The sequence below is a fragment of the Macaca mulatta genome, chromosome 8 (genome assembly GCF_049350105.2).
Source record: "Macaca mulatta isolate MMU2019108-1 chromosome 8, T2T-MMU8v2.0, whole genome shotgun sequence".
Lineage (NCBI taxonomy): Eukaryota > Metazoa > Chordata > Mammalia > Primates > Cercopithecidae > Macaca > Macaca mulatta.
The window spans coordinates 32,496,653-32,519,208 of record NC_133413.1 but is presented as its reverse complement, the minus strand read 5'-3'; the positions used below and the strand labels follow the sequence as shown (position 1 = coordinate 32,519,208).

The following is a 22,556-nucleotide window of genomic DNA, read 5'->3' as shown; positions in this document are numbered from 1 at the left end:
GCTGGGATTACAGGCGTGAGCCACTGTACCTGGCCTATTTTCGTTATTTTTATTTTTTTAGAAACAGGGTTTTGCCATGTTACCTAAGCTGGTCTCTTACTCCTGGGCTTAAGCAGTTGGCCTGCCTTGGCCTCCCCAAATGCTGGGATTACAGGCATCAGCCACCACTCCTGTCCCATTTTTTTGTATTTTAAGTGCTTGGATTGGGGGCGGGTAGGGAGAAAACGGTAGATATAAACGTTTGTGAGATATGTCCCTTCCCTTAAGGAATTTTGTGGTTGTGAAAGAAAAAAATCTTGGAACCCCAAACTATGCCATAGGGAAAGTTTGGCTTGGGAACTGAATCACGCAAAAACTGCTTTTCCTTTTGTTCCCAAACAGACAGCTGTAATTTCACAATCCCATGTCATAGCCTCATTTCCTCTACTCCCTGTTTTCACTTTATCTTATGTAAAATGTAGATTTGCTGAGGCTCATAAGAACCTCACAAGAATGTAGCTATCTAGGTTGGGCGTGATGGCTCACTCCCATAATCCCAGCACTTTGGGAGGCCCAGGTGGGCAGATCACCTGAGGTCAAGAGTTCGAGACCAGCCTGGCCAACATGGTGAAACTCCGTCTCTACTAAAAATACAAAAATTAGCTGGGCGTGGTGCGGGCACCTGTAATCCCGGCTACTTGGGAGCCTGAGGCAGGAGGATTGCTTGAACCTGGGAGGCGGAGTTTGCAGTGAGCCGAGATCATGCCACTGCACCCCAGCCTGGGCAATGGAGTGACACTTTGTCTCAAAAAAAAAAATAATAATAATAATAATTTGCCTTACTGACTATGCTCCTCTCTTTTCTTTTTCCTCCTCCTTGTTCATTCCCCTTTAAATGCTAACATTCCCAAAACCTCGTTTGGAAAAAGCATAGGTCATAGATACTCCTGCAATCTGTATTTTTTCCCACGTGCATCTTCAACCTTGGCTAAATAAATCTCTGTAGATTGAGACCTGCCTCAATCACATTTTGGTTTGCAGTGGGGAAGACAAAATACAGACAGTCAACCCCGAAGGGGAGTGGTTTGTGTTAATTGCTGCAAGTAATAAGAAATTACGGTAGTCCAGAGAACAGTTGAAGTGATCACTTATGTGTGGGCACCATGGGAAGATTTCATGAAGGAGATGGCATCTTTCGGGACCTCGAAAGATGGGGTCGGGCGTAGTGGCTCACGCTTGTGATCCCAGCACTTTGGGAGGCCGAGGTGGGCGAATCACTTGAGGCTAGGAGTTCGAGACCATTCTGGCCAACATAGTGAAACCCCGTCTCTACTAAAAATACAAAAACTAGCTGGGTGTGGTGGCACACGCTACTTGGGAGGCTGAGACACGAGAATCACTTGAGCCCAGAAGGCAGAGGTTGCCGTGAGCAAAGATCATGCCTCTGCACTCCAGTGTGGGCAACAGAGTGAGATTCTGTCTCAAAAAAAAAAAAGGTGGTGGGTTGGGTAGTATTCTTTGACATTCGGAACCTCAAAAGATGGGTCCCAGGCCTAGGCATGGAAACGGGATATGTTGTGTAATCAAATTTGGAGCAAAGGCTGTCTCTTTAATAGAAATAAGAGATGAGAAGCTGATGGGTAGGTTGTGGTTTGAAAAATGTGGAGTTTCTGGACACACAGTGAACTGGGGGTGGGGGCGGGTTTGAGCAAACCAGTGACTCAGTGAAAGTAGTTTTGTAGTAAGCCATAGGATTGAGATCTCACCCTTGGTGATGCCCAATAGAAGTTTGTCTTCCTTTTTCTTTTTCTTTTAATTTATAGAGATAGAGTCTCACTACATTGCCCAGGCTGGTATTGAACTGGACTCAAGCAATCCTCCTGCTTTGGTCTCTGAAAGTGTTAGGATTACAGGTGTGAGCCACTGTGCACGGCAGAAGTTTAAGATTGGTTCTCCTATGAGTTCTTTCCTAAATAAAATCCGTTAATTTCTAAAGCTTGGGGAAATTTTAAAGTCGTGGTGAATGAACTCACACGGAAGGTTCAAATTAGAATGTGTGTCTAGCAGGGGTCATTTACAGGTAGTTAAATTGGTTGGTTTTTCATTGTTTTATCAGTGTTCCTTCATTTAATTGTTCAACTGTTAAAGTTTATGGGAGGCCATTGTTTTGGACCAGCCTCCTGTACTAGGTCCCAGCAGACCTGGGTGTGTGTGTGTGTGTGTGTGTGTGTGTGTGTGTGTGTGTTGCTCTGTCACCCAGATCTCGGCTCACTGCAACTTCCATCTCCTGGGTTCAAGGAATTCATGTGCCTCAGCCTCGTGAGTAGCTGGGACTACAGGCGCACGCCACCATGCCTGGCTAATTTTTTGTATTTTTAGTAGAGATGAGGTTTCACCACGTTGGCCAGGCTGGTCCCGAACTCCTGACCTAAAGTGATCCACCTGCCTCGGCCTCCCAAAGTGCCGGGATTACAAGTATGAGCCACCGCGTCTGGCGTGTTGTTTCATTTTTAAGAGACAGGGTCTCCCTCTGTTTCCCAGGCTGGAGTGCAGTGGTGTGATCTGAGCTCACTGTAGCCTCAAACTCGTGGGCTCAGGCGATCCTCCCACCTCAGCCTCCTGACTAGCTGGTTCTGCAGGTAGATACCACTGAGCCTTGCTTGAATTCAGTATTTGAAATCTCCAAAAGGTTAAATAAATTGCTTCTCTCATGATCACATGTAGACTGGAGAGAAATGCAAAGATCGCCCAAAGCCAAGGTGAATTAGAGCCTTCTGGGAGCTTTGCCTCTGTGGTTCGCTTCTCTGCCTACACAAGTGTTGGGAGAGTCAGCTTAAGGAAAAGTTCTTTCTGAATTGCCACTCCCTTTGCCCCAGGGCCTGGGGAGCTTGTGGTCCCGGGTTCCTGCTGAGTGTACTGATTCTGTGATAAGAATAACCAGGTTCCTGTGGTTTTGGCGAGTAGTTCTCACCAGTGAGAGTTGGGTAGTGAGGGTTGATCATGTGACAAAAGTTCATGATCGCCGAGTCACAGTGAACTGTGCTGCATAGCCCCAGTTGGAGAGGCCTGTGGGGGAGAGAAGTAGGGGCTTTGAAAGATCCGTGAACAACAGGCTGCTCAGTGAATCATTGTTCATCTAGGCTGAAAACAATTACCCAGCAACATGTAAATCTTAACCTCACTTGGAAGTGATACTGTGTACTTTGATATTATGTCTATACCCTGAGAAAGCTAAACACTGGACATGCTTTTTTTTTTTTTTTTTTTGAGACGGGGTCTCACTGTGTCACCCAGGCTGGAGTGCAGGGGCATGATCATAGCTCACTGCAACCTTGAACTCCCAAGCTCAAGTGATCCTCCCGCCTCAGCCTCCCTAGTAGTCAGGACCACAGGCACATGGCCACCACCATGCCCCGGCTGATTTTTTAAATTTTCAGTAGCAATAAGGTTTTGCTTCGCTGCCCATGCTGGTCTCAAACTCCTGAGCTCAAGCAGTCCTCCCACTTTACCCTCTCAAAGTGCTGGGATTATAGGCATGTGCTGCTGTGCCCAGCCTGAACATGCATTATTAAATGTTTTAATTTAAACATACATTATTAAATATTAAATTACTAAAAGGAGGTCAGTTTAAAGGAACTCTGTCATCAGTTCCTACAATATTGACAGATAGCTTTCCGAAATAGAAGGGTACCCTAATGTGTCTCCTGGGTTTAGAATTTCATAGAATGGGGCCCACTCATATTCATAAGTGACAAAGGAGTGGCCATAAAGGGTGGGGCTAAAGCAAGCAAATGCTATTGTTGAAATTTGGCTTTTAACTTACCTTGTTGACTGCTTAGTTTTTTTGTACTAGTCTTTGTATACTGTTGCTTTGCCATCTGCCTCAAAACCCACTAAATCTGCAGGGCTAGGAAAAGAAAGACTGCCTCTGAATCCTTCGGAGTGTCTGTTTCTTTGTAAAACATACTTTGAAAAGTAACCACAGAGAATGCTTTTTTTTTGAGACAGAGTCAGGCTGTTGCCTAGGCTGGAGCGCAGTGGTGCCATCTCGGCTCACTGCAACCTCTGACTCCCAGGTTCAAGCGATTCTCCTGCCCAGCCTCCTGAGTAGCTGGGACTACAGGGGCGCGTCACCACACCCAGCTAATTCTTTTTTTTTTTAGTAGAGATGAGGTTTCACCATGTTGGCCAGGCCTGTCTCGAACTCCGGACCTCAACCGATCCACTCGCCTTGGCCTCCCAAAGTGCTGAGATTATAGACATGAGCCACCGTGTCTGGCCAAGAATCCAAGAACTTTTTTTATAGAGCGAAACTAAAGGAATGATATGGAAATACTGATACCTTTTGGCTTTTTTTTTTTTTGACACAAAGTCTCACTCTGTCACCCTGGCTGGAGTGCAGTGGCGCGATCTCGGCTCACTGCAACCTCTACCTCCCAAGTTCAAGTGGTTCTCCTGCCTCAGCCTCCTGAGTAGCTGGGATTACAGGTGCATGCCACCACACCTGACTAATTTTTGTATTTTTAGTAGAGACAGGGTTTTGCCATGTTGGCCAAGCTGGTCTCAAACTCCTGACTTTGAGTGATCTGCCTGCCTCGGCCTCCCAAAGTGCTGGGGTTACAGGCCTGAGCCACCATGCCCAGCCCACTTTGGCATTTGTAAGTGGATTCCAATCAGTGACAAATAATTACCTTCTGTTCACTAGGTGTTGCAACATTAAATATTACTGCAGTTACTTTTGCACTAGCCTAACAGGATGTAGAGGTCCCAGGTCCTTTTCTTTTGGGGGGAACGGGAGATGGTGGGCATCAGGTAATGGTGGGGACTGACATCCCAGAAGAGTTGTCTCACAAAACTATTTATTGTTCTCCCTGAATGCCCCAGAGTAACAATTCTTTTTATTTAAATTTTGTTTGTTTGTTTGTTTTTTGAGACAGGGTCTCACTCTGTCGCCCAGGCTGGAGTGCAGTGGCACAATCATGGCTCACTGCAGCCTCAATATCCTGGGCTCAGGTGATCCTCCTGCCTCAGCTTCCCAACTGGCTGAGACTGCGGGCTATTTTTTATGGTGACTAGGTCTCGCTGTGTCGTCCAGGCTCCTCTCAAACTCCTGGGTTCAAAGGATCCTCCAGTCTTGACTCGCCAAAGTGCTGGGATTACAGGTGTGAGCCACTACACCCACTCACACTTTTTAAAAATCTGGTGATTTCCTGAGACTGGAAGGTTCAGGTTAATCTAATGTTTTACTTAGTTAAGAATTGAACAAAAACAGCCTTTGTTAATATCTCTTGCAAACGTGTCCGTTGATTTTCTTGCTTTAGATTCTGCTTTACACAGAGTGCTTTTCTTTTTTCTTTCTTTCTCAAGCTTGATGCCCCCCTGAAGGAACCTTCATCTGAAATGAAAAAAACACTTTGAAGGTGGAGACGTGGATGTTGAATAGCGAATATGTGCCAGGGGCAGGGCCGTATCCAGACAGCATTCTGTTTAGTCATGGTTGGTGTAAAGCTGATGAAATGCAACAGAGACAGGGATCTTTATCTGTTTAAGTCATCAGTATAGCTGAAGCCCCTAGAACAGTGTTTTGCACATAGCAAGTACTCAGTATATAGTTGCTGAAAGAATTGAGTTGATGGATCAATAGTGTTTTGCTTTGGAAATTATGACTCGTCTATTTTCTAAGTAGTTCTCTCATTCTGGTCTTGAATTCGATTTCAGGTAGCAAAGAAGGAAGACAGAGGGAGGAAACTAGGCAGTTCTGTGGTGGGGGGTTGAGGGGAACCAGAGGAAGGAAGTTAACAATTTTGTTTTTTGAGACAGGGTCTTGCTCTGTCACCCAGGCTGGAGTGCAGTGGTGCAATATAGCTCACAGCAGCCTCAAACTTCTGTGCTCAAACGATCCTCCCACCTCAGCCTGCCGTGTAGCTGGGACTACAGGCGTGCAACACCACACCCGACTAATTTTTAAATTTTTTATTTGTGGAGACGAGGCCTTACTGTGTTTCTCAACCTGGTCTCTAACTCCTGGGCTCAAGCAGCCCTCCTGCCTCACCTCCCAAAGTTTTGGGATTACAGCTTGAGCCACCACACCCAGGCGGAAGTTCACTATTGAACACAGATGATGTTCTTGGCAGGTGCAATTGCAAATTAACCAAGTTCTTGTTTTACTGCCAACATGGGCAATGTGAAGTTTCTACCTGGCTAGGCAGGATTGAAGGTAATGAGGCAGGCCCTAGGAAAAATGGTGAAGCTTCTGAATTTTGCCACCTGTTATCACCAGACTCTATACCTGCTCAGTCCCTTCTTGGAGGGGGGCCCTGTCCTCACTGTAAGCTAATGCCAGCAGGCCCACTGATTGGGATTCTGAACACTAGATTGGTTGGAAGAGGAAGCTCTCAGGAATGGACCATCGGTTTGGAAAGGGAGGCCGAGTTACAGGAGTCTCCTTGATGATATGTTTACTGAACGGCCTGTGAAATTTGTTTCTTAGCTGAGTGTGGTGGCTCACACCTGTTATCCCAGCACTTTGGTAGGCCGAGGTGGGTGGATCACTTGAGGCCAGGAGTTTGAGACCAGCCTGGTCAACATGGCGAAACCCCATCTCTCCTAAAAATTCAAATATTGGCCAGGCATGGTGGCTCATGGCTGTAATCCCAGCACTTTGGGAGGCCGAGGTGGGCAGATCATGAGGTCAGGAGATCGAGACCATCCTGGGTAACACGGTGAAACTCTGTCTCTACTAAAAATTAAAAAATAAAAAATAAAAAATTTATCTGGGCATGGTGGCACACGCCTGTAGTCTCAGCTACTCGGGAAGCTGAAGCAGGAGAATCACTTGAACCCAGGAGGTAGAGGTTGCAGTGAGCCAAGATAGCACCACTGCACTTCAGCCTGATGACAGAGTGAGACCCCGTCTCAAAAAAAAAAAAAAAAAAAAAAATTAGCTGGGTGTGGTGGCAGGCACCTGTAATCCCAGGTACTTGGGAGGCTCAGGCTTGAGAATTGGTTGAACTCAGGAGGCAGAGGTTGTGATGAGCCGAGATCATGCCACTGCACTCCAGCCTGGGCAACAAGAGTGAGACTCCATCTGAAAACAAAACAAAACAAAACAAAACAAAAAAACAAACCTTAACAGGGCATAGTGGTGTGTGCCTGTAATCTCAGCTACTCGGGAGGCTGAGAATCACTGGAACCCGGGAGGCAGAAGTTGCAGTGAGCTGAGATTGTGCCACTGCACACTCCAGTCTGGGCGACAGAGCGAGACTCTGTCTGAAGGGAAAAAAAAAAAAAAAAAGAAACTTGTTTCTTCCCCCTCATTAATGCCCACCTGGAGAACTAGGGAATCTGCCAGTGTTGTATGCTTAGGGTCTCAGCAATGTGCAACTCTGGGCAACCAGAGCCCTGAGAACTTACCTGGATAATGCTCCAGTCTGGGAGGCAAACTTCCTTTGTGATCAGCTGATGTGTTTTAGGTAGGAAGGCGCCTGGGGAATTTATCTCCTCCTTTCCGTGTGCTTTGTGTGCGTGTGAGGAGCCAGCAGACGCAGAAGTAATTCAGAGGTGTCAGAGTCATCATCACATCTATCATAGACTAGAAATAGATGCTTTATATACCTTACCTCTGACCTGCTCAAAAATCTCCATAATGGAAGCATTATTTCCTTCACTGAGCTAGGAGAAATTTGGAAACTCACCCACCTCTAGCCACTAAATGGGAGAGCTGAGAGTTAAATTCCTATCTGTCTGACTTGAGGCCTGTGCTCCCTCTGACAACCTGATGCACAGGTCAGCTGGAGCAGCTGTCCCTAACCTTTTTGGCACCAGGAACCAGTTTTGTGGAAGACAATTTTTCCACGGACCAGGAGTGGGGGGATGGTTTCAGGATGATTGGGGAATGAAGTGAATCACATTTATTTATTTATTTATATTTTTTGAGACGGAGTTTCACTCTTGTTGCCCAGGCTGGAGTGCAATGGTATGATCTCGGCTCACTGCAGCCTCTGCCTCCTGGGTTCAAGCGATTCTCCTGCCTCAGCCTTCCAAGTAGCTGGGATTACAGGCACCCACCACCACACCTGGTTAATTTTTGTATTTTTTTTTTTTTTTTTTTTTTGAGACGGAGTCTCGCTCTGTCGCCCAGACTGGAGTGCAGTGGCGCGATCTCGGCTCACTGCAAGCTCCGCCTCCCGGGTTCACGCCATTCTCCTGCCTCAGCCTCCGGAGTAGCTGGGACTACAGGCGCCCGCCACCTCGCCCGGCTAGTTTCTTTTTGTATTTTTAGTAGAGACGGGGTTTCACCGTGTTAGCCAGGATGGTCTCGATCTCCTGACCTCGTGATCCGCCCGCCTCGGCCTCCCAAAGTGCTGGGATTACAGGCTTGAGCCACCGCGCCCGGCCAATTTTTGTATTTTTAGTAGAGATAGGATTTCACCATGTTGGCCAGGCTGGTCTTGAACTCCTGACCTCAGATAATCTGCCCGCCTCCGCCTCCCAAAGTGCTGGGATTACAGGCTTGAGGCACCACGCCCAGCCTGCATCACATTTATTGTGCACTTTATTTCTATTATTATTACGTTGTAATATATAATGAAATGATTATGCAACTCACCATAATGTACACTCAGAGGGAGCCCTGAGCTTGTTTTCCTGCAACTAGTTGGTCCCATCTGGGGGTGATGGGAGACAGTGACAGATCATCAGACATTAGATTCTCATAAGCAGTGTGCAACCTACATCCCTTGCATGCGCGGTTCACAATAGGGTTCGTGCTCCCATGAGAATCTAATGCCGCCACTGATCTGAAAGGAGGTGGGTGGCGCTCAGGCAGTAATGCCAGCGATGAGGAGCAGCTATAAATACAGATGAAGCTTCGCTCACTTGCCCGCCACTCATCTCCTGCTGTGCAACCTGGTTCCTAATAGGCACCTGGGGGACAGGGACCCCTGAGCTAGAGAAAGGGGAAAGAAGGCCGAGTGCAGTGGCACATGCTTGTAATTCCAACCTTTGGGAGGCTAAGGTAAGAGGATTCCTTGAGCCCAGGATTTTGAGACCAGCCTGGGCAACATAGTAAGACCCTGTCCCTAATTTGTGTGTGTGTTGGGTTTTTTCCTTTTTTTTTTTGAGATGGAGTTTCGCTCTTGTTGCCCAGGCTGGAGTGCAATGGCGTGATCTCCACTCATGGCAACCTCCACCTCCCCGGTTCAAGCGATTCTCCTGCCTCAGCCTCCCAAGTAGTTGGGATTACAGGCTTGTGCTACCACACCCAGCTAATTTTGTATTTTTAGTAGAAACAGGGTTTCTCCATGTTGGTCAGGCTGGTCTTGAACTCCTGATCTCAGGTGATCTGCCCGCTTCAGCCTGCCAAAGTGCTGGGATTATAGGTGTAAGCCACCATGCCCAGCCTCCCTCTCTAATTTGTAAGAAATTGAAAAAAAAAAATGGGGGAAAGAGAACGGAGCAGCAGAGGGGGTGGGTAAACGAGACTATGCCAGCTTTTCACCCCTGGCCTCCCCAGCTCTCAGTGGAACTAAGTGTGTGTATCTATGTTTTGAGATAGGGTCTCACTGTGTTGCCCAAGCTGGAGTGTAGTGGTGCTATCTCAGCTCACGGTAGCCTTGACCCACAAGCTCAAGTGATCCTCCTGCCTCAGCCTCCCCAGTAGCTGGGACTACAGGCTCACACATCTGGCTAATTTTTGTATTTTTTCTAGGGATGGTGTTTCACCATGTTGCCCAGGATCATCTTGAACTCCTGGCCTCAAGCGATCCACCTGCCTTGGCCTCCCAAAGTGCCGGAATTATAGGCATGAGCCACCACTCCCAGCCTAAATGTGCTTTTCATTCCTTCCAAGTCAGAGGTGCTGAAGTCACGTCATGTTGCTGGCATGTAAATAGTTCTCTAAAAGCAATGGAAATCCCTGGAGGCCTGTTCACAGGAGCTGCCAAAATAGGACGGTGGCATTTCAGGGTCATAGGCTTCCTTTCAACCAGTGCCCCAGGCCCCAAAGTGTTGTGCTGGGGCGCAGCTCCTGTGACCCAACGAGGCCACAATTTTCCACCATCCTCTTCCTCTGGTTTCTGGCCCAGTGCTCTTCAATTTTAGGGAATGTGGTGATTCTGCTGCTGCCCCTTGAGGCAGTATCTTAGATAGGCTCAGAACCTCTCTCTGGCTGGCACTGTAGGCCAGGATACTGATACAGTCCGCAAGAGCAGGGACTATATCTGTTTAGTGCCTTACCTTGCATAATGCCTGGCACAAGTGGGTACTTATGCAGTACCTCTGAATGAATGACTGCAAGCTAAGACTATGTAGAAGCGAAAAAAGGCAGAAACTTCTAAAAAACAAACCAGAGTTACAGACACCAGGCACCAGTGAAAGCCCACCTTGGCACTTTGAAGAAACATATTCCAAAAAAAGAATATGTTTTAAAATTAAACATATTTTTAAAAAACTTTAAAAACATATTTTTTAAAAACTTAAAAAAAGAAGACTTAAATAACTTTAAAGTAGCTTCAAATACACATGAGGAACAAACTCATGGTATGTGAGAGTAGTTTAGAACATTGAGTGCTTTATGACACCCTTGGATTGCTTTTAATGATTCTTGGGAAACAAGAAACGGTGGCTGGAGGACCAGCAGTATTTATTTAGCAGACAAATCATCTCTACCTTTGGGAAAATTGCTTTTGGAGTCTGTCCTAGTCGAAGCCACTTAGTAAACTTAAATGGTGAACTGCAGGATAAAGGTGTGGGTGGAGGGCACTGGGAAGCACGTTGCCTGCCAAATAACTGGAAAAGGCAGGTTGGAAGAGAAAATCATTCCCATTATGGGGCCAGCGTTGTTCTTCCCACAGAGTTTCGACCTCCTTTCTCTGCTCTTACCATTAAGAAATCCCTGCCGTCCTCCATTCTTCAAAATGGCTTATTCTATTTATCCCAGTAATGTCAGGTGCTTGGGGGTTGAGAAATAGCATATCCTCAGCTTGGCTAGATGAAAGGGCACTCTAGATAGAAAGCCATACATTTATTATTATTGTTATTATTATTATTATTTATTTTTAGAGGTAGGGTCTGGCTCTGTTATCTAGGCTGGAGTGCAGTGGTGTTATTAGAGCTTATTGTAGCCTTCAGCTTCTGGGCTCAAGAGATCCTCCTGCCTCAGCCTCCTGAATAGCTGGAACTACAGGCATGCACCACCAAGCCCAACTAATTTTTTATTTTTTAATTTTTTGCAGAGATGGGGTCTCAGGGTCTCACTATGTTGCCCAGGCTGGTCCCTCACTCCTGGGCTCAAGCAATCATCTTTCTTTTCGGCCTCCCAAAGCATGGGGATTATAGGCGTGAGCCACCACGCCCAGCCCATAAATTATTCTAATTTTTAGTATGAAGTACTTTCTGAATAGTGTGCTTGCGCTTGTTGTAGGTGTTGATTCTTTTATGAGGCTTGAATTCTGTACCCTTTTCTCAATCCCATGAGTTCCTGTTTCTGTTGCCTTTAGTATTCTTATTGTAGCATAATTGCATTAAAAATAATCCAAGTCCAAAACTTGACAGTGTATGACCTATCTCTTTCCAGGAAAAAAAAAAAAAAAAAAAATCCCATGTAACTGATAACTTGAGACTGTATGGAAACATAACTCATTCTTTTATTTTATTTTATTTTATTTTATTTTTTGAGACGGAGTCTCACTCTGTTGCCCTGGCTGGATGCAGTGGCGGATCTCAGCTCACTGCAACCTCCACCTCCCAGGTTCAAGCGATTCTCCTGCCTCAGCCTCCTGAGTAGCTGGGACTACAGACGTACGCTACCACACCCGTCTAATTTTTGTATTTTTAATAGAGATGGGGTTTTACCATGTTGCCCAGGCTGGTTTCGAACTTCTGACCTCAAGTGATCCGCCCGCCTCAACCTCCCAAAATGCTGGGATTACAGGCATGAGCCACTGCACCCGGCCATCACTCTTTCCTTTATAATAACCGAGTGTAGGATAATAACAAATAATAGGATTATAATGAAATTGTAGCAGGTACGCTGTTAGAATTTTGAAACAACTAAAGGAATAGAAGATTACTGTTCAGGAAGACCATCTGTTTCAAACATTAGCGATCTTCATGAGCTTTGGGCAGGTTTCTTTGAATTTAGCTTTTTGTATGAAGTGCCTTGGCTAGTATGTATGTGGTTCAGGATCCACCATAGAAGGATACCCAGAAAGCATTCTATTATGAGAGCTAGGCTAGTATTACTGGGGCAAACAGAAAGCCAGTCTAGTTTCCTATGGTCATGATCGGCAGAGCTACAAGCCCCTAATATAAATTATGTCTAGAAGGCATTCATTTTAATATAAAAGAATAATTGTGTTATAGACGAAGGATTGGAGAGTCACCAAAATTCCACTTCCCAAATTAAATCATTTTAGTGTATTTTTGGTTATTCTGGTTTATAAATGTCTAAAAACAATTAAACAAGTGACAAATGACTATTTCCCATTATAAAAAGCATGTAGAGTCTGTGTAGCTCGGGGTTTCGAGCTCCTGCTCTGACAATGCCGCGATCTCCTCTCCCCTCCAATCCTATTGGCGATGGACAATGCCTGCGAGTCATCCACGGACAAAGGTGGAGAGACAGGGGAGCCAGATGAGACAGCCGCTGCTCCCGGGGACCCGGGGGCTACCGACATGGGTGGAATCCCAGAGGAAACTGATGGAGATGCAGATGCGGACTTGAAAGAAGAGGAAAGCGAGCTCAAGAGTCAGGATGTCTCAAATTTAACAACAGTTGAAAGGGAAAACTCATTGTTATTTACTCCTGCAGCCAAAAAACTGAAAATAGATACCAAAGAAAAGAAAGTAGATGAAGATGAGATTTAGAAGATGCAAATCCTGGTTTTTTCTTTTTCTTTTTCTTTCTGGTTTTTTGTTTGTTTGTTTGTTTTGGTTTGGTTTGGTTTGGTTTTTTTTTGAGATGTAGTCTCTCTCTGTCGCCCAGGCTGGAATGCAGTGGCATAATCTCGGCTCACTGCAACCTCTGCCTCCCGGGTTCAAGCGATTCTCCTGCTTCAGCCTCCTGAGTAGCTGGGATTACAGGCACGTGCCACCATGCCTGGCCAATTTTTGTATTTTTAGTAGAGATGGGGTTCACCATATTGGCCAGGCAGGCCTTGAACTCCTGACCTCGTGATCTACCCGCCTCAGCCTCCCAAAGTGCGGGGATTGCAGGCATGAGCCACCGCGCCCAGCTGTTTCTTCTTTTTCTGTGGAGCAGCTGAACCATTATGAAATGTATTGCCACTCAGTGTTCCCTAAGGCAGCCATCAAAAGGCCGATCCAGTCCATCAGTGGCACCTCTATGTCTCAGAATGTTGTTATTGCTGTCTGGTCTTTCCAAGGTTTTTGTCTGGGAGGTGGTAGAAGCAGCACTGGATGTGTGTCAGAAGTGGGGAGAAATGCCACCACTACAACCCAAACATATGAGGGAAGCTGTTAGAAAGTTAAAATCAAAAGGACAGATTCCTAACTCAAAGCACAAAAAAAATCATCATCTTCTAGATTGAAGTCTAGAAAGGCCTATTACTGACAGATGAAGTATTGGTTCCAGACTTCCTCTAAGACCGTCTGCACTGGTGCTTTAGTGTCTCAGTCCTCCAAGGATTCCATGATGATTTTAATGTCTTTCTCAAAACTCTGAGATTTGTCACACCTAGAAAGTGTGTAGCCTGTTTGATACTTGCCTTGACTAAATTTTTGGACCTCTTGGGGCATTTTGAAGTTTTTAACTGTCTTGGCCAGTTGGAAGAAGATGTGTGGGCTGTAAGCATCTTCTGGACAGGGGAACTGCTTTCAGAGAGAAACCTTTCCAAGAGAGTTTTTTTTTTTTTTTTTTGGAGATAGGGTCTTGCTCTGTCACCCAGGCTGGAGTGCAGCGGCATGACCGCAGCCTTGAACTCTTGACCCTCCCACCTCAGTGTCCTGAGTAGCTAGGACTACAGGCACACTACTGTGCCCAACTAACTTATTTTTATTTTTTATGGAGATGGGGTCTTGCTTTCTTGCCCAGGCTGGTCATGAACTCCTGGCTTCAAGCAGTCCTCCTGCGTCAGCCTCCTAAAGTGCCGAGAGCTTTTGTGATTTTACATTGAAGCCTAAAGTTGCTAAAACTTAGGTTGTTTCTTATATCTGGTTTTAAGTAGATGAAACAACCGGAAACTTTTACTTGTGATACTCTGTGAAACAGCCAGAAACTTTTACTTGTGACACTCTACCATGAAGGATGAGGTGCTGACAGGAATAGTGGAATAATTGCTGCTTGTAAACATCTAAGATTCTCCTGTGAATTTTGGTGAGTGATCATTAAACTGTTTTCCAAAAGCATATACAGGCCAAGCGCGGTGGCTCATGCCTATAATCCCAGCACTTTGGGAGGCCGAGGCGGGAGAATCACTTGATCTCAGGAGTTCAAGACCAGCCTGGGCAATATACTGAGACCTTGTCTCTATTTTTGTAAAGTAGTTTTAATTTTTATGTATAAAATAAAATAAAAAGCATACATAAGCCATGTATGGTGGCTCACACCTGTAATCTCAACACTTTGGGAGGACGAGTTAGGAGGATTGCTTGAGCCCAGGAGTTTGAGACCAGCTTGGGCAACATAGTGAGACCCTGTCTCTGTATTTTTAGAAAAATATTTTTTATTTTTTTAAAAAAAAGTATATCCAGGCATGGTGGCTCATGCCTGTAATCCTAGCACTTTGGGATGCCAAGGTGGGTGGATCACTTGAGCTCAGGAGTTTAAGACAAGCCTGGGCAATGTGGTAAGACCCTGTCTCTACTAAAAATACCAGGCATGGTATTGAACGCCTGTAGTCCCAGCTACTCTTGGGCTGAGGAGGGAGGATTGTTTGATCCTGGGGAGCAGAGGTTGCAGTGAGCTGAAAATAGAACAAAATGTGAAAGTTTTCTCCCTTTCCAGAGAAACACTGTTGATTGCTTGGAGTATAGCCAAATTGTGTTTACACCCATATATATATACATACACATACTGCGTATAAATACAAATTGGGTCATGGCATAACTACTATTCTGCAACTTTCTTTTGATGCATAACAGTATATGTTAGAACTCTTTCCATATAGTGCATAGAAATCTACCTTGCCCTTTTTAAATGGCTGCAGAATATTCCACAGACTCAGTGTATAACAATTTATTTGATACTTCCCTGCTGATGGATATTTAATGTGTCTGTAGTTACCCATTATCACCAAGCTTCAGGGAATATCCCTATAAATGCATCTTTGGACACAGGAGCATAATATGTGACTACTTTTCTAGGTTACTCTAAAAGGAGAATTGCTGGGCCAATCAGGATGTGTTTGCTAACACTAGTTATAATCAACCTTTAAAATTTTTGCCAATCTGACAAATGAAAAATATTTCATTATTTAAATTATCTGTTATCTTTACTTTTAAAAAATGTAGCTTTCGGCTGGGTGTGGTGGCTCATGCCTGTAATCCCAGCACTTTGGGATGCCACGGTGGGTAGATCACTTGAGGTCAGGAGTTCGAGACCAGCCTGGCCAGCAAGGTGAAACTCCATCTCTAGTAAAAATACAAAAATTAGCCAGGCAGGTTGGCAGGCGCCTGTAATTCCAGCTACTCGGAAGGCTGAGGCATGAGAATCACTTGAACCCAGGAGGCAGAGGTTGCAGTAAGCCGAGATCTTGCCACTGTATTCCAGCATGCGCGATATAGTGAGACTCGGTCTCAAAAAAAACCGAAACAAACAAAATAATGCAGTTTTCTGACTGGGCACAGTGGCTCACGCCTGTAATCCCGGCACTTTGGGAGGCTGAGGCAGGTGGATCACCTAAGGTCAGGAGTTCGAGACCAGTATGGCCAACATGGCAAAACCCCATCTCTACTGAAAATACAAAAATTAGCTGGGCGTGGTGGTGCACATCTACAGTCCCAGCTATTCGGGAGGCTGAGGCAGGAGAATCGCCGGGAGGTAGAGATTGCAGTGAGCTGTGATCGCACCATTGCACTCCAGCCTGGGCAACAAAGGGAGATTCTGTCTCAAAAAAAAAAAAAGTAGTTTCATGGTCTTGCTTTTCCTACTTTTATTCCGTAAGTATTTTTCTATATATTAACTAACAGTGAAATGGAAATGATTGTAACCAAATATGTATTTGTACATAACATGATATAATCTGTGCATTTGTGCATTTCGCTTTTCTACATCTTTGGTTACTTCTTTAGGCCAAATGCCGAGTAGTTATAAATCAAAGTCATTTTATGAGATCTAATATTTATTTAGGTTTTCTCAAGTTTCTTTACTAAGGGTTAATCAGCATCCCAAGTTCCATGCCGTGTACTTTAAATTCTTGTGCTTCTCGTGAGTATTCACCAGTATCTCCGTGTTCAACCTTTGTGTGTGTGTGTGTGTGTGTGTGTGTGTGTCTTTTTTGAGGCAGGGTCTTGCACTGTCACCTAGGCTGGAGTGCACTGGCACGATCATGATCATGACTCACTGCAGCCTTGTCCTCCCGGGCTCAAGTGGTCCTCCCACCTCAGCCTCCTGAGTAGCTGGGACCACAGGCATGTACCACCACACCCAGCTAATTTTTTTTGTAGGGACCTGGTCTCGCTTGTTGCCCAGGCTGATCTCGAATTCATGGGCTTAAGCAATCCAACTGCCTCAGCTCCCAAAATGCTGGAATTACAGGTGTGAACTACCAGGCCTGGCCCATCTTGGGTGTTTATCCATGTATTCTGCAGTACTTTCCCCAGAAGTCCTCTTAGACAGCTGCTCAGATGGGCTGATTGTCCTTTCTCTGTCTGCTTTCCTTGAGAAAATGCTGATGAATAAACTTCTCTCCCTCATCACAGAAGGAAAATAATGTTCTTATCCTTTTTTAACAAAGAAAGTAACTAGAATTTAGTATACGGTGACTTAGAACCCAAGGAAGCCTCCTCGCTTGATGCTTAGTGTGCATTTCTTGCAGATTTGTTTGATGGTTTGAATTCAATATTGTTAAAGTCTGTCTCTTTTTTTTTTTTATTCCAGGTGAATGTTGGATGTGTACCCAAAAAGGTAGAATTTTTATTTCTCTTTCCCTTTACAATCCTTTTTCTATTTGTAAATCATAATCCGAATAAGAATGTTTCCAAATGTATCCATTAAAATTCATTCTGCAAAAAAAACCCTAGACCCCACTAAAAGTGGCTTAAGCAATAGGATTGTTTTTGTTTGATTTGTGTTTAAAATTTTTTGTTTATTTTTAATTACTTTTTATTATTATTATTATTATTTTTTTGAGACGGAGTTTCACTCTTGTCGCCCAGGGTGGAATACAGTGGCGCGACCTCGGCTCACGGCAACCTCTGCCTCCTGGGTTCAAGTGATTCCCCTTCCTCAGCCTCGCAAGTAGCTGGGATGACAGGCGCGCGCCACAGCACTCGGCTGATTTTGGTATTTTTAGTAGAGATGGGGTTTCACCGTGTTGGCCAGGTTGATCTCGGGCTCCTGACTTCAGGTGATCCACCCACCGTGGCCTCCCAAACCGCTGGGATTACAGGCCTGAGCCACCGAGACCGGCCACGGCCTAGTAATTTAGTTTGGTCATCTACACCGCAGGATAGTTCTTTCTCAGCAGGAAGACCCAGCCAGCAAACCAAACTGTTGAATGGAATCTTCTTAAGTTCTGTGGATTCATGGATTTTCTGTATCATGTTGGTGATTTTTTTGGTATTAATATCTGTGGTGCAGGTCACATTGAATGATTTCATTTTTTTTACCCTTGACAAAGAGGAAAAAACAGCAGCTCTTATTTCTAAAGCTGCCTCTTGCTTATACTTGCAAAGAATGCCACTCATTTGAATGAACTTTCAACATATGTTGTAATCTCAAGCTTACCACCTTTATTAATGGCATTCCATTTTAACTTGTCATCTTTTTGGTATTAGGTAAGCAAATCTCTTAATCTCATCAGTGATGCATACCTGAGTTTAATTCCAAAAAGCTTTTTTGAAATCTGTTCCCTGGTATAGGTGATGTTTTTCTTTCTGTCTTAGGAAGACTTTTTTTCTCTGGTACGTTTTCGCTCAACTGTTTCCTTTCCTATTAGTCATACTTTTTGGAATCTGTTCTACTTGGAACCATGCAATTATGACTGTATGAATTATATAAATTCATTATAAGGTGGTTTTATGTAGTTAAAACCAGTTATGGTAGTAAATTTCGTGTTGATTGGTGCAAGTTTATTTTTTAAAAAATATACTGCTAGGCTAATACTGTACAGTAAACTGATTTTGTAATGTTTTATTCTCGTATTTACTTATTCCTTCTGATCACATGTGGTAGACATTTATGTATGTTCATTTATATATGTTTTTGTTTCTTTTTGTTTGTTTGTTTATTTTATTTTATTTTTTTTTGAGATGGAGTCTCACTGTTGCCCAGGCCGGAATGCAGTGATGTGATTTCAGCTCACTGCAACCTCCACCTCCCAGGTTCAAGTGATTCTCCTGCCTCAGCCTCACGAGTAGCTGGGACTACAGGTGTGCACCACCATGCCTGGCTAATTTTTTTGTTTTTGTTTTGTTTTGTTTTGTTTTGTTTTGTTTTGAGATGGAGTCTCGCCCTGTCGCCCAGCCTGGAGTGCAATGGCACAATCTCAGCTCACTGCAACCTCCACCTCCCAGGTTCAAGAGATTCTCCTGCCTCAGCCTCCTGAGTATCTGGGATTACAGGCGTGTGCCACCACGCCTGGCTAAGTTTTTTTGTATCTTTAGTTGAGATGGGGTTTCATCGTGTTGGCCAGGCTGGTCTCGAACTCCTGACCTCGTGATCCGCCCACCTTGGCCTCCCAAAGTGCTGGGATTATAGCCGTGAGCTGCTGTGCCCGGCCTGAACTCTTGACCTCAAGTAATCCACCTGCCTCGGCCTCCCCAAAGTGCTGGGACTGCAGGTGTGAGCCACCGCGCCTAGCGAGGTTTGTTTTTAATTTAAAGGGCAGTATTTTATCTGCTGTTACCTAGTTACCATTCATTCATGATTTCTTTTTTCCCTCAGGACTCATTTACTGCTGCTTTTGATCCTTTTTTTTTTTTTTTTTAACAGGTAATGTGGAACACAGCTGTCCACTCCGAATTCATGCACGATCATGCTGATTATGGCTTTCCAAGTTGTGAGGGTAAATTCAATTGGCGGTAAGTGTCAACACTAAGAGGGTTCAGTTTCCAAGAATAGATATTTTTCTTTCTTTCTTTTTTTTTTTTAAAGTACAATTTCCATTTTATTTTTCTCCAGAGAAGAGTCTGTCTCAGTCTTTAAGGACTCAGCTCCTTACATGGGCTTTGGTGGGGGACGTGGGGCAGCACCCACAAGTCTAAATCGGGGAGGGGGTGTTCGGTCCTTGCGGGCTTCACGAGATCGATTCCTGACTACTTTGCTGTGAATTGAACGACTCACACAGTAATGTAGCTTCACATACAGCTTGGGAAGCACATAGGCATCAAATACGCTCGCTTCAGAAATGTCCTTGACTGCTGCGGCCTCCACTATGTTTCGAATGACGAATTTCTTAATGGCCTTGTCCTTGGGCACGCATCGGGCACAGTTAGTGCAGCGAATAGGCTGCACATGGCCGCGGCCCTTTTTGGCACGACCGTTGTTCCTTCTTTTCTTTGTCATCTTGGATGTACGGACCGAAGACATAGTTTTCTTTCATAACTAAGTGAGCCGTAAACTTTTTTAGGGATGGAGGAGGAATTGTGGTAAATATTCACAGTATGAGATTTACAGTTTAGCCATTTTTAAGTATACAATTGAGTGCCATTAAGCACATTCACATAGGTGTACAATCGTCACTGCTATTACCACTTCCAGAACTTTCCTGCCATCCCAAACAGAAACTCTATTCCTTTAAACAATAACCCCTCGTTCTCTTCTCCTGCTGGCCCCTGGGAACCTCTATTCTGCTTTCTGTCTCTATGAATTTGCCAATCCTAGGAAACTCATATAAGTGGAATCATACAATATTTGTTCCTTTATGTCTAGTGTATTTTGTTTTCACGGTTTGTCCATGTTGTAGTATGTATCAGAACTTCATTGCTTTTTTGTTGTTGTTGTTGTTAAGACAGGGTCTTGCTCTGTTGCCCACGCAGGAATGCAATGGTGCAATCATAGCTCACTGCAATCTTGAGCTCCTGGGCTCAAGCTATCCTCCCACTTCAGCCTCCTGAGTAGCTGGAACTACAGGCATGTGCCACCATGCCTGCCTACTTTTTTTATTTTTATTTTTAGTAGAGATGAGGTCTCACTGTGTTGCCCAGGCTAGTCTTGAACTCCTGAGCTGAAGTAATCCTCCCGCCTCAGCCTCCCAATTTGCTGGGATTTCAAGTGTGAGCCACTGCGCCCAACCTTCATTCCTTTTAAAGGCAGATTAAGATTTCATCATATGGATAAAACCACATTTTGTTTATCCATGCATTCGTTAGTGAATTTTTGGGTTGTTTTTAGCTTTTTTTTTTTTTTTTTTTTGAGATGGAGTCTCGCTCTGTCGCCCAGGCTGGAGTGCAGTGGCACAATCTCGGCTCACTGCAAGCTCCACCTTCCGGGTTCACGCCATTCTCCTGCCTCAGCCTCCTGAGTACCTGGGACTACAGGCGCCCGCCACCACGCCCAGCTAATTTTTTGTATTTTTTTTTAGTAGAGACGGGGTTTCACTGTATTAGCCAGGATGGTCTCGATCTCCTGACCTCGTGATCCACCCACCTCAGCCTCCCAAAGTGCTGAAATTACAGGTGTGAGCCACTGCGCCCAGCCTGTTTTACCTTTTGGTTATTATGAACAATGCTGCTATGAACATTCGTGTAAAGGTATCTATCTGTTCGGGTCTCTGCTTCCAGTTTCTTTTGGGTCTGTACTTAGAAATGGAATTGCTGGGTCATATGGCAGTTTTGTGTTTAACTATTTAAGGAACTGCTGTAAATCTTTTGAAGCCATAACAGTTTTGAAGAAATTTAGCAAATTTATGTAACAGGTATTTATTAAGTACCCACCACGTCCTCCGCACACCGTGTTCTAGGGACTGTGCCAAAGCATTTCTCCTTGTCTGCTGTGCAGGAAGACGATGCCAGCTGAGTGCGTTCTCCACTGAGTGGCACAGAGGCTTTTAACATGGGGCAGCAGAATGACACAGGGAAGGGATGACTGTCTTCGGAGACATTCATTCACTGCGGTTCCTGTTGACAGTCAGTGATTCTCTGCTCGGGTGTTCGGGGACAGATGCCTTAGTTACTAACTGGAAGGGGAAGATCCTGTTTCTGAGTACTGACTCGAGTTTCATTGCAGCGTTATTAAGGAAAAGCGGGATGCCTATGTGAGCCGCCTGAACACCATCTATCAAAACAATCTCACCAAGGTGTGTATGCTGAGTTTTTAACTTTGAGAAAAAGCTATTCCCTTGTTGAGTACTCAGCTAAGTCTTGCCAGACTGTAGCTCTATTTATTTATTTTTATTATTATTTTTTTTTTGGAGACGGAGTCTCGCTTTGTTGCCCAGGCTGGAGTGCAGTGGCATGATCTCAGCTCACTGCAACCTCCGTCTCCTGAGTTCAAGCAGTTCTTCTGCCTCAGCCTCCTGAGTAGCTGGGTCTACAGGCTACATGGTGTGCCACCATGCCCAGTTAATTTTTGTATTTTTTAATAGAGACAGGGTTTCATCATGTTGGCCAGGCTGGTCTTGAACTCCTGATCTCAGGTGATCTGCCCACCTTGTCCTCTCAAAGTGCTGAGATTACAGGCGTGAGCCACCGTGCCTGGCTCTGTTTTATTTTTAATGACCAAGTCTCTATCTGTCGCCAGGCTGGAGTACAGTGGTGCAATCATAGCTCACTGCAGCCTCCAAATCCTGGGCTCCTCCTGCCTCAGTCTCCTTAGTAGCTAGGATTATAGGCACGCACCACCACACCTGGCTAATTTTTAAAATATTTTGTAGAGATTTCTTACTATGTTGTCTAGGCTGGTCTTTAAACTCCTGCCTTAGCCTCCCAAAGTGTTGGGATTATAGGCATGAGCCACTGTGCCTGGCCTCTTACTTTTTCTTTTATTGAAATTGACCTGTCAGAGCAGAAACCTCTGACCCAGCTGGCCAGTCTCTTCTGCAGAGAGAGGGTGGCGTGTGCCAGAGCTGGTAGACCAGGCCTCACCTAATGGCTGCACCTTGAGTAGATCTGGCCTGGCACTTAGATTCAGAAGTCACATACGAGAGATTTTGTGCACCGGTGTGGCAGTTTATTAATTAAAAAGAGGAGTGCCATCTAGCTGAAAACCTGCCATTGTGTGTTTGTTTGTTTGTTTGTTTGTTTTTTGAGACAGTTTCTCTAGTCACCCAGGCTGGAATGCAAGAGCACAATCTCAGCTCAGTGCAACCTCTGCCTCCCGCCAGGTGCAAGCAATTCTCCTGCCTCAGCCTCCCAAGTAGCTGGGATTACAGGCGTGCACCACCACGCCTAGCTAATTTTTGTATTTTTAGTAGAAACAGGATTTCATCATGTTGGCCAGGGGTCTCGAACTCCTG

At 44.9% G+C, this 22,556-nt stretch overlaps 1 protein-coding gene and 2 pseudogenes across 3 annotated transcripts in view; 2 read left to right on the top strand and 1 right to left on the bottom strand.

Moving 5' to 3' along the window:
* Positions 1-22,556, top strand: part of GSR (glutathione-disulfide reductase) — a 57,763-nt gene that overhangs the window by 3,019 nt on the left and 32,188 nt on the right. For both annotated transcript variants that reach the window (XM_077943389.1, XM_028852536.2), the window contains exons 2-4: positions 17,039-17,065; positions 19,094-19,182; positions 21,329-21,398. In XM_077943389.1, coding sequence (XP_077799515.1) covers positions 19,097-19,182; positions 21,329-21,398 — 156 coding nt within the window. In that variant the 5' untranslated portion in view covers positions 17,039-17,065; positions 19,094-19,096. The remainder of the gene's footprint in view (positions 1-17,038; positions 17,066-19,093; positions 19,183-21,328; positions 21,399-22,556) is intronic.
* LOC694881 (transcription initiation factor TFIID subunit 11-like) lies at positions 12,429-13,731 on the top strand (annotated as a pseudogene).
* Positions 19,176-20,390, bottom strand: LOC106999718 (small ribosomal subunit protein eS26 pseudogene; annotated as a pseudogene). Its single transcript, XR_013397232.1, has one exon. The product of XR_013397232.1 is annotated as a small ribosomal subunit protein eS26 pseudogene (transcript).